The 11,175-nt window shown below is 40.8% G+C and overlaps 1 protein-coding gene across 1 annotated transcript in view; it reads right to left on the reverse strand.

Annotated features, from left to right (window-relative positions):
- The window catches only part of fbrsl1 (fibrosin-like 1), a 408,497-nt gene that overhangs the window by 271,031 nt on the left and 126,291 nt on the right, over positions 1 to 11,175 (reverse strand). Inside the window, exon 2 of the mRNA XM_037681247.1 lies at positions 5,238 to 5,456. Within this exon, the coding sequence (XP_037537175.1) occupies positions 5,238 to 5,456 (219 nt within the window). The remainder of the gene's footprint in view (positions 1 to 5,237; positions 5,457 to 11,175) is intronic.

Below are 11,175 nucleotides of genomic sequence, written 5' to 3' on the forward strand. Positions count from 1 at the left end.
TTATCCATAAGACTTTGAAGCTGGCTGCGTAAAAACAATGTTTTACCTTTCTATTTCTCTTTGGGCTGTCTGTGGCTGAGTGGTAAGAGCAGTCGTCCTCCAATGCGTGAGTTGAGGGTTCGATTCCACCAGCAGTCACATGCTGAAGTGTCCCTGGGCAAGAACCTGAACCCCTCATTGCCTCTGATGTGTGTCCCATCAGTGTATGAATGTGATAAATTGATTAATCATTGTAGAGATCTAGTAGAGAGCTGTATGAATGGGTAAATGAGGCACAGACTGTAGTGAAAAGAGCTTTGAGTATCTCAATAAGATAGAAAAGTGTTATATTTATTTGTTTAAAGAAGTCCAATGTTACATTTTAATGAGGTGAGCTGATTGGTGTGTTTGAGGCGTGTCTCACTCAGTGATAAGAACACAGCTGAAGACGAATGTGATAAACCTTTCTAGAGGGAACAAACCCCCAAAATAACCAGCTTATCTTGCATCATTGTTTTGCTTATGGCAGATGCAAACTACTCGAGCTGAGTAAATTCAATAAAATGCCAGAACAAGCTTTGATGAAAACAACCCCCCTTCCCACCCCCATCAAGAAACAGGCTTTAAAGCTTAGAGAATAAAGTCAGCAGATTTTTAAATGCAACAATTCTAACTAGCTGCTGTATAATTGATCAGGTTATATATATTTCATAAGCTAAGTAACATGATCATACCATGGCATTCACTCATCTGCACCTTGATCTGACTGGAAGACAACGATGTCATTTCCTGCAACGTGCTGGTGCTCAAAACAGCCACACTGAAATTAAGAGCTGTGTTTTCATTGTGTGATTGTAGCAAGATGTTTCAGTGATTTCCCCCCAGGCGATGATTTAGTCACACCATGTCACGCCAAAACAAAAAGATGGAATAAAGCAAACGCAAAAAAACAATCCAGAGAAGGACAAGAAAAGTGACATTAAGCAGTACTTTAAATACTGTTCTCACAAGACTTTTATTTTTCATTTATCATCTGTTTAATAGAACTAAGTGATTGCAAGTGAGAAGCCTACTTTATAACAAGTCCAGCGTTTAAAGTTATTCAGACTTTAAAATCTCAATTAACATGTTTTGCTGAGAAATAAACAAATGTTGCTGCTGTTACTATTTCACTACACACATTTGTTCTGAGGAATATGTGCTTTTTTTTATTTTTCTGATCTACTGACCTCTCGAAGCCTGCAGTTATGACGTACTGAACACGTTCAGCATGTCCAAAAACAAGTACAGGATATGTAAAACATGCTGCAGGGACTGACTGAACCAACACACAGAACACTCTGCTGAACTGTTAAAACAATATTGGAGAAGAAAAAAAATAGATTTAGAACATAATGTAAAGTTGAGAATAATTTAAAATCTAAAGCCTTCTATAAGAAAATTAACAATTTCAATAATACTATCAGAATAGTACATTGTGTTACACTTAACTAAGATTTTGAACCCTTTTAAACCACTACATACTGGTGCTAAAAAAGTAAGAAAGAGTTAAATATTTAACAGCCTGTTATTTCACAACACACATCAGCCTTTATTTGGTTACAATTGAGAATTTGTTAAAGCTTAAAATAAAATAAAAGTAGTTTTTAGTAGTATTTATCTTGATCATAAATTATAAACATTCACAACTTAGAAAGACAAACTATAATTTAGCTTCATTTTATTATTAATATTTAGTAATTATATTTTCCTCCCAAGCGTTCAAATAAAAAGTTTTTTTTTTTTTTCTTTAGCAACTTGAGCAGTCAGTTTTAAATGACGTTACTGTAAAACATGAACTGCAGTGCACAGTAAGTTATTGAGTTTTGACGTGACAAGGTAATACTTTATGCTGGAATGTAAATGTGAAGCAGTAATTACATCTTGTAGTACTGGCACACTGAATCAACTAAATATATATTTGCATTTTCTAACTGGCTCATAGCAAACTAAACATCACAACCAGAATAGTTTTAAGTTGTTAACTTCCACAGGAAATCTTATCTTAGAGAGATATTTTTGTCTATGGAGGAGTCCTCTAGGCTACATAGTCTCATTATTTGGTTTGGCTTCCTGACTACATTTCCTCTCTTATCCTCAACAGCCCTATAGTGGATCTTGGCTTTGGACAGGAGCATGAAAACATCCGCCACTTAAACAAACTGTTAATACATAGATGAGCTATCTCAGCGGGACAGACTGAGTCTGTGGGCTCAGCAGTGTGCTTAAAGCCCAGGATATTGGCAGCCATCTATTGACACCAGCAGAAAGCCACTTATACAAAAAGAAAATAAGGATACGGCGGCAGAGTAAACCCACCTGAAGGCAAAGTAGTTGGTTTATGCAAACTGTAAGAAAAAAAAGGCTCATTGGTGTCCATATGCCTTTTAGAAGTCTTTTACAAGAATGTCTTTTAAAAGATGCCTTTTGATCACAACAAAATGCTGTTTGCCTTACAGTCATCCCTTGCTATATCGCGGTTCACTTATTGCGGCTTCAACGTATCACAGGTTTTAAAATATCTAATTCTGTATTGCAGAGTTTTCACTATATAGCGGGATTTGCGGTGCATACTGTGCGCCACCATCTCTCATCTCCTCTGCTCCATTTGCACGCTCTCCAGCTACGCATGGCTACATCACGCTGCTCTCAGAATATGTTTGTGCACTTTACAGATCAGTCTGAAGGACTTCTGTCTGCTCAGAACCTGTCACACTGGCTGTATGAGGCTGTTTCACAGGTGTATTTTCCTCTGGACCTCAGCCTCCTGAGAGGCTCAGAGATCACTCCTCCAGAGGATTCTCATCCTCCACGGTTCTACACATTCAGTGCAGGACATCTGTACAGCAGCTTCCTGGGGTTCTCCGTGCTCATTCATTCATTTTTATTTGCGTGATGTCTCCAGCTTCTCTCCAACTCACTCTGTCCTAGAGCTGCAATTTTTCACCTAAGCCCCCAGCCCGAACCGGCCCAACCCAAAATTCGGGCTGGGTCGGGTCAAAATAATGTGCTTGATGGGCGAGCCTGGCTGGGTCGGGCTTTTGATGCGGTTTTAGAAGTGACAGCATTTTTTTTCTTCTTCTTGGGTGCGCACCTGCCGAGGAGGATCTGGAGTGAGGCAGTAGCTCTGGATTATCTGCGGATTATTCTTCACCCCGAGTTTGGATCACGGTGGATTATTATTTTTTCTTACCCAGTACTTTAGGGGAGGCACACTAAATGGATACTGAGATCTGGTGAGATTGTTTCTTTTCATTTTGGCGTGCCAACGCTAGATTGAGTGGGCGTTTCCCTCATCTTCCTTCAGAACAAACTTTCCTTCAAGGAGGATAGTTGGACTGAAAGTTTGATCAACTTGTTGTTGTTTTTTTATTTATGGGGGCTTGTGGAATTTCATGTGTAGATATGGAAATGTGGGATGAAGCGTTTGGGAGGGGGGTTTATGGGGCATAACTGATGGCTTGATTAAATTGTGTTAACTGCCGTAAATGTTATCCTTGGTGGCCAATCTATTAGTTTATTTATGCGAGTTTTCGCCTGTGCAGGAAAATTATAGTCTGTTTACTGTACTTGGTTATTCCTACACCTCAACCAATTTAAGTTTTTTGCACTGTCAGCTCCAGGCACTGCCCATGACTTAATTAGCATTTTATGTAATAAATCTCCCTTTTACCTTAGTTTTGGGAGCGGGTTGTTACAGATGAACAACCGGATCATTAGCCATGTGCGTCCGCTGACGGTAACCCTAACCCTAACTGTCATATTATAATAACTATAATAATCCACTGACTCTTGTTAATAAACAAGAAATCTTATATCTTCCTTTCTTTGAAATACGTTTTTAAAAATATCATGTCAAAAAAAGCAGTTAAAGTTTAATAAAATAAAAAAAAGTCAGGGTTTTTTGGGGGGTTTTTTGGGTTGGGGCCTCTAATTACAGTTAATTGATCGGTTTTGGGTTGGGCTCGAAAAAAAAGATACGGGTTCAGGCCGGGTCTGATTTTTGAGGCCTGAATGCAACTCTACGCTGTCCTCAGAGTTTTGTCAGAGTGGTGATGCAGGTGTTTTAGTGAGCTCTCCATCCTGCCTGTTCTCACAGCAGCAGGGTTTGACATTTCAACCTTCATTCAGACGCAGAGAATATTCTCTCTCTGCTGCTCAGCACGTCTCAGGCACACAGATTCAGCGGTGCATAATTACACATGATTTGAAGGCTCAATCTAGATTGTTTCAAAGAGTGTAAGCAGATATCTGTGATTGTGGTTCTGAATGGACCCAGTGAGGCGCAGGCTACATCCTGCTTTGCTTTTAACCCACTAGCAATAGCCTTAAAAGGGCGAAGCCTATACGAAATAAAATGTTGGTTAGGTACTGTAACCCCAGATTTTATGAGTATAGATGCAGCTCTTTAAGATCTGGGCCTCAATGGCAACTAAATAGCTGAAGAAAAATGCTGTTTGGGAGTCTAGTCCGGATCTCAGCGCAATTTATACAGATCGGGATGGGGCTCACAGCAGGTGGGCATGGACGAAAGTTTTCAGTGCTGCGCTGCGTGCTAAGGGTAAACCTAAGAGTGGGAAAGGTTTGTAGGAGTGTGGGAAGTGTTAATAAAGCCTTAATAGATAAAAAAAATATATAAAAAAATAAATATAACGCTGATACTTTATGAATTTTCAACTATCGCGGGGGTCACTGGAACGTAACTCCCACGACAGATGAGGGATCACTGTATTTTCTGTTATTCTCATAAGCACCTTTTGACATTCATCTGTTTCCTTCTGGTATGGTGAGTGAAATGAATGGGATCATATTACTCTGTCGGAGTACTTATATATGTCTAAGACTCCTAACCATCATATTAGGAGTTTCAAACTCCCTTTAAAACTACTGAAATAATTAATAAACTGCAGATGACATCAAACAACAAATATTTTTGCATACAATAACCATCACTGGCAACCTTCAGTGATGCAACATTACAGCAGTAATTAACTACACTTCAAAGCAGAATCATAAGAATAACTAAACCAGTGTAACGTGCGGTTACCACTATGAATATTGGGACAAACACCCTCTTCTTCATTTATGGCCACGACAAGCTCAATGCTCCCAAAAGTCAGCAGTCCAAACTTAACACATCACCTTCAACATTTACTGAACTCCTCTTCAGTGTTCAAACAATAAACATCGGCGTACAAACATTGGAGTCGATCACTCACCGTTTTGTTCTTCTTGGAGTAAGTCTTCTTCAGCAGCCTCTCGTTCATCCTCTCCTGCTCCCGCTGAGCATGATGAAGGAAGCCGTTCTCCAGGGGATCCAACACCGGCTGGACATTCTCCTCCTCCTTGTCCTCATCTTCCTTGTCTTGTCGCTTCGTTACCTTTTTCTCCTTCCACCGCTCCTTCTTCTCTTGTGTCTTCATGACACCCGTCTTCTTCTATAAGCAGAGGAGGAGAGCTGGTCAAATTCATTACCGTACACACACACATTTCACTGCTTTTATGCAAACGTTAATGAAAACGTCAACTGCAGGGCGATGAACAATCATAAATGAAGCCAACTTGATCACCACATCTTCGTTGATGGGTTTTATTAGAACTTGAACAACGCAGGTCTTTATCACCACAATTCTGCCCAGACAGAAATATCAATGAAACACTTGTGTTAGATTTATTGTCTTCGGCATTTCAAGGATTTTCCTAAAATCCTTGAAATGATTGTACATCAGGCAGTGACACATCAATGAAAAAGTGTCTGTGTTGCCTTCAAACAAGAACAAAGCAGACTAAAGTCGACTGATAGCCAGTCTGACAGGAGATAAATGTGTTAAAGGAAGAATGGTGGGTGTGCCGCAGCTGGCGCACAGTCAGCACACGACCTCTTTTACTTCAGGCTCACAAAGCAAGCAAACAGTAGAGAGCAGTGATGCTAACCCTCTCCCTTTTAAAAGTCATCTTTAATCCTGTCAGCAGCAGAACAATGCTTTACTGGAGCCTATAATCACTTTATGGCTCAGATATAATGAGCTTATGATATGAAGTGCTGCTTTAATGCACACTGGAGAAAATATAGTTGCTTTACATTTATACTATGACCGAGCAATTTTCCCCTTTAACCAGTCATTGTTTTCACACTTGGACAAAAGCCTGGACTGAACCTTTGTTTATTGGAATTCAAAAACCATTTAGAACTGGCTAGTAGCTCATTCAGAGTCCCCCCCCCCCCACACACACACACCCACCCTGCAGTACAGTATATCCACTGAGTAATATAAAGCAGGCAGAGAAAAATGTCTTTGCTGGAGACTGCTGTTTCAGTTACTGGCAGCTGATGTCGGTGCACACATCAGAAACCAAATAAACATTGATTCTTTGTTTCCTGTGAGACGACAACCTGCCTCGTGGAAATTTCAATAATTCTAATTAACAATGTTTGACATTTCAATGCTGTAAAGGTTTCACCGAAGTCAAATGAAACCAACTTGGTTGGAAATTTTCTATACCAGTAAAACAGTTCTGGCATAAATAAAATCATCTTTCAACACTTGGGTTTTCATTTCAGGAAATAATAAAAGTGACCTAGTCTTCATCATGTTCTAGTAGCATCAACATTTAACTTGAAGAGTTTACAAAATGCCGTTCACCGTTTTATCGTCCTCTAACTTTATGGCCATTCATAGGAGCACCTTATTTCACTGCTTAAAAATAACATTTTTAATATTTTATTCCACACAAAAACTAGTTAGACTTTTAAAGCTATCTCAGCCTGAAATAAAAATACATACATCCATTATCTTAACCAGTTAATCCTTTCCAGGTCGCTGGGGTCACTGGTGCCCATGTCCAGCTATCACTGTGTGAGAGGAGGGGGACACCCTGGACAGGTCTCCAGTCCATCACAGGGACATAGAGACAACCACTCTCTCACTCACACCTAGGGACAATTTAGAGTTAGCAGTCAGTCTAACGTTCATTCGTTCGTTCATTCATTCATTCATTCGTTCATTCATTCATTCATTCATTCATTCATTCATTCATTCATTCATTCATTCATTCATTCATTCATTCCACCTTTGACAACAACATCATCAGGCCAGGACTCTGCGGTCTACACTCATCTCCAGGCCAGCGGTCACTCTTTCAGGGATGAAGATGTTCACATCCTGGATAGAGAGGAACGATGGTTTGAGAGAGGAGTAAAGGAGGCCATCTTTGTGAAAAGAAACCGTCCATCATTAAACAGGGGTGGAGGCCTCCATGTTCAACTGTCCCCCTCTTACAATGCTGTGATTGCTAGTATCACTCAGCCCTCTGTGAACAGTAAACAGCCATCAGTGTGCTAATGATCCATTGTTAGGCTGATGGTCCTTCTTGAGCATGTGATCAGCTGGTTTTCGTTGTCAGCAGCAAAACTGGTTGATCCACTCTGAGACGGTGCTGTTTAAGAGACTGAGCTGAATACAGCTCCTCAGACTGAGGAAGTCTCTCGGATGAGAGACGAAACGTTTCTACATTTTTTTGTTGATTTGCTTTGTTTTGTTTTTTTGAATGTCCAGAGGACCAGATTTAACTTTTTTAGATTTTTCTACCTGGATTATTGAGCACGCATCAGGATATCATTCCACCTTTATTTATGCAGGTTAGTGCAACTGAGCCTCGGGGACTCATTTACAAGAGAGACCTGATTTTAACAAAGAGTGATGACAACAGTGGACAACAACAACAACAATAGACAATCGTAAAGGATGCGTATCGATTTAAACTTTTTTAATTTTTTATTTTTTTAGGACCCGCCCGGCCTTAATCCGGGTCCGGGCTCCAGGTTTGGGTTAGAAATGGCAACTCTACTATAAAGTGCCCTGCGACAACTTTGTTGTGATTTGGTGCAATTATAAATAAACAGAACTGAATTAAAAGTTTAAAGACAACATTTAATTCTACTAAAGTCAGTTTTAAGTGATCAGCACGTTCAATGACTCAGATCAGGTGGTTGTTCTAATTTAAAGTATGTGAGTTTCTGCACAGGTGTTCAGTTCAAGTCATGTCACTAACCAGAATTAAAATCCTCTTTTTGCACACAGCCAACAAGTGTTTCTTTTAATTCTGCTGCTTTTTTGTCCTACAGCAGCACCTACACATATAATCAATCACAGTAAGGTCAAGTTGTGTAAACATGATGTGATGAAGACGCAGCGGTGCTTCACATGCACATCTTTTCTGTTCAAACACTGAGGTCTGCAGGCTCTGCAGTGTGTCTTGTGACTGTATAATATTCTCCCCATAGACTTCAGGTTCCTCTGTTTTCCAAAGCTAGAAGTAAGACTGAGCTGGTGACAAGCTGCTGCTTGTGCCTGAAGCTGCACAGAGCTGAACCCACAGGACTCCTGCTGTGTTTTAACATCTGTTCACAACCAAACTACAGCTTAGTGCTCCCTCTGAATAATCCACACATCTATCCATTTTCTATACCTGCTTCCCCTTCTGGGTTACAAGGAGCTGGTGCCCATATCCAGCAGGCACTGTGAGTATGTGTGTGTGTGTGGGAGGGGGGACGACACACCCTGGACAGGTCTCCAGTCCATCACAAACACGGGGATAAACGAGACAAACATTCACTCTCTCACTCACACCTACAAACAATTTAGAGTTACTAATTAACCCAACATGCATGTTTTTGTTATGTGGGAGGAAGCACGAGTATCCAGGGAAAACCCACGCATGCACAGAGAGAAGATGAAACCTCGCACCCTGAAAGGCCTCAGGCTGGGAGGCAAACCTGCGACCTTCTCTCGCCGAGAGCCGAACCACTACACCAATGTGCCGCTGCGTCTGAACTGAACAATTAATTCTAGGACTGGACAACAGCAGACTACGGTTGGTACAGCCAAAAGAAAATCATAACGTGACAGGTATAAACATACCTATAACATCCTATAACATGTCTATAACATCTCTAAATGAAATGAGGATAACGAGTTACTACAACAAATAATTTCCCTCTGGGATTAATAAAGTATATTTGAATTTGAATTTTAATAAAGGTGATGAAGTGTCAGTGACAAACAAACAAACAAACAAAAAAATGTAATTTTAATATTTTGTCCTGGTACTATTTCCAAGTTTTCTCGTGACACTTCTGTTTTAAAGATCTGGATAGTCTCACAGGTAAGCAGGAATATTAATACTGCACTTTACAACAACTGCTTTCCTAAATGCATTCTGTGCCAAACAGAGCAGATCAAATCCTCAACCTTTCAAATTAGGAAAACATTTATCTCCTCTCGCTCGTCATTATTTGGAACATGACTCCTGTAACAAACATCTGTAAATAATAAAAGGCAAACTTTGCTCACGTCTTGACATCACTTGATTTAACGTCCTGAGCCACATCACCGAGCAGCACAGAGCTCTTCTCTTCTACGAACACAACGGCTTCTCTTGAGGGAGCAGCTGGTGTTAGAAGGCAACTTGTCATGCCGTTCATTACCTGAAGAGTCATCTTTAAAAACCTGTTCCAACAGGAGCCGTCTGCTCCCTCGTGGCGCAGCTGAATGCCTGTCCATTAGGAATGATTAAGACGAGCCAATGGATTGTTTTCTTTCAGCTCCTCGATTATTAATAGAAGCCGTCTTTGAGAACGAGCTTCAGTGAGTGGTGGGATCAATTAAGCATCAACTTCCAGAGAAGTGAAGTCGTATTATTCTGTCCAGCATCCTGGTGGTTATCTCTTTCAGTCAGCTGTGACAGAAACACAGAACACTTAACGACTTCACACACTTTGTTTGACTCTAAACAGGAAAAACACAACGATATACTGTATTTGTAAAAACAGAAGGTCAGCAAAATCTTTATCATGAGATTCAACTTAAAGACATTTGTAACTCATTGGGTTAAATAAAAACCTTGATATTCAACCTAACAATAGTTACAACTTACAACATCTTTATTTTGTCGGTATATTTTCATATACTGAAAAATATTTATACATGAAAACTGCTAACTAATACCTGGGTTTAAAATCTGAAGTTAGAGACTAACTGCTTGAACAATGACCAGAATTTGACAATTAGGCCTCGATCACACTGCAGGCAAAAGTGGAACTTTTTTTTTCCCCCCTTTCTTATTTATTCAACCTTTATTTATACAGATAAATCACACTGAGCCTCAAAAACTCATTTACAAGTGAGACATGTTTAGAGGGACAAAAACGTAATGCATGTGACAACATGTACAGGATTTGGAGGCAACAAAAATTCCTAAGAGACTCTCATTCCATGGCCGAGGAAAGATAGCCTGGAATTGAAAAAAACGCCCTGCACATAGACACACAATGACACAGACGTTCCACAGGGGAGGGGAGGTGACAAAGGCGGTGAGCGTGTCCAAGGACACTCCAGAGGCACTGTAGGAGTTCTGATAATAATGGTATAATCAGCCAGTTCCCTCTGGTGAAATCCATAAACACTCTCAAGGGTGCCGAGGTCGACCTAGGACAGCGCCAGAGAGAATCCAAGAGACCTGAAATGATGACACGTTTGTTCTGATAGGTCCGCAGACTTCCTCAGTGGGACAGGGGAGGGGCAGAGCATCGATTTACAGGGCCTCCAGATGAATTGAGATAAGGTGGCCTGTCAAGGCCAGTGGGGGAGCTGAATTCAGATAAACATTTGTTTTGGGGACAGACAGAACTTTACTGTTTTATGTCTGCATTGAGTCTTTGCTGGTCCTCACGGTCTTCACCTTTTTCAGTGTGGCTCAGTTGGTAGAGCTGCTGCTGCTCAGTGAGAAGGTTGCTGGATCAAATCCCAGCCCAGGGGCCTTTCTGGGTGGACTTTACATGTTCACTCCATGCATGTGTGAGTTTTCTCCGGGTACTCCAGTTTCCTCCCGCAGACCAAAAACATGCAGGTTAGACTGATTGGTAACTCTGAGTTGTCTCTAGGTGTGAGTGAGAGAGTGAATGGCTGTTTGTCTCATTTGTCTCTATGTGTCCCTGTCATGGACTGGAGATTTGTCCAGGTTGTCCCCCACCTCTCACACAGTGATTGCTGGATATGAGCACCAGTGACCCCTGTGACCCGAAAAAGAAGAAGTGGGTAAAGATAATGGGTGGATGGATGGATGGATGGATGGATGGATGGATGGATGGATGGATGG

The sequence above is a fragment of the Nematolebias whitei genome, chromosome 8 (genome assembly GCF_014905685.2).
Source record: "Nematolebias whitei isolate Nwh7 chromosome 8, NemWhi1, whole genome shotgun sequence".
Classification (NCBI taxonomy): domain Eukaryota; kingdom Metazoa; phylum Chordata; class Actinopteri; order Cyprinodontiformes; family Rivulidae; genus Nematolebias; species Nematolebias whitei.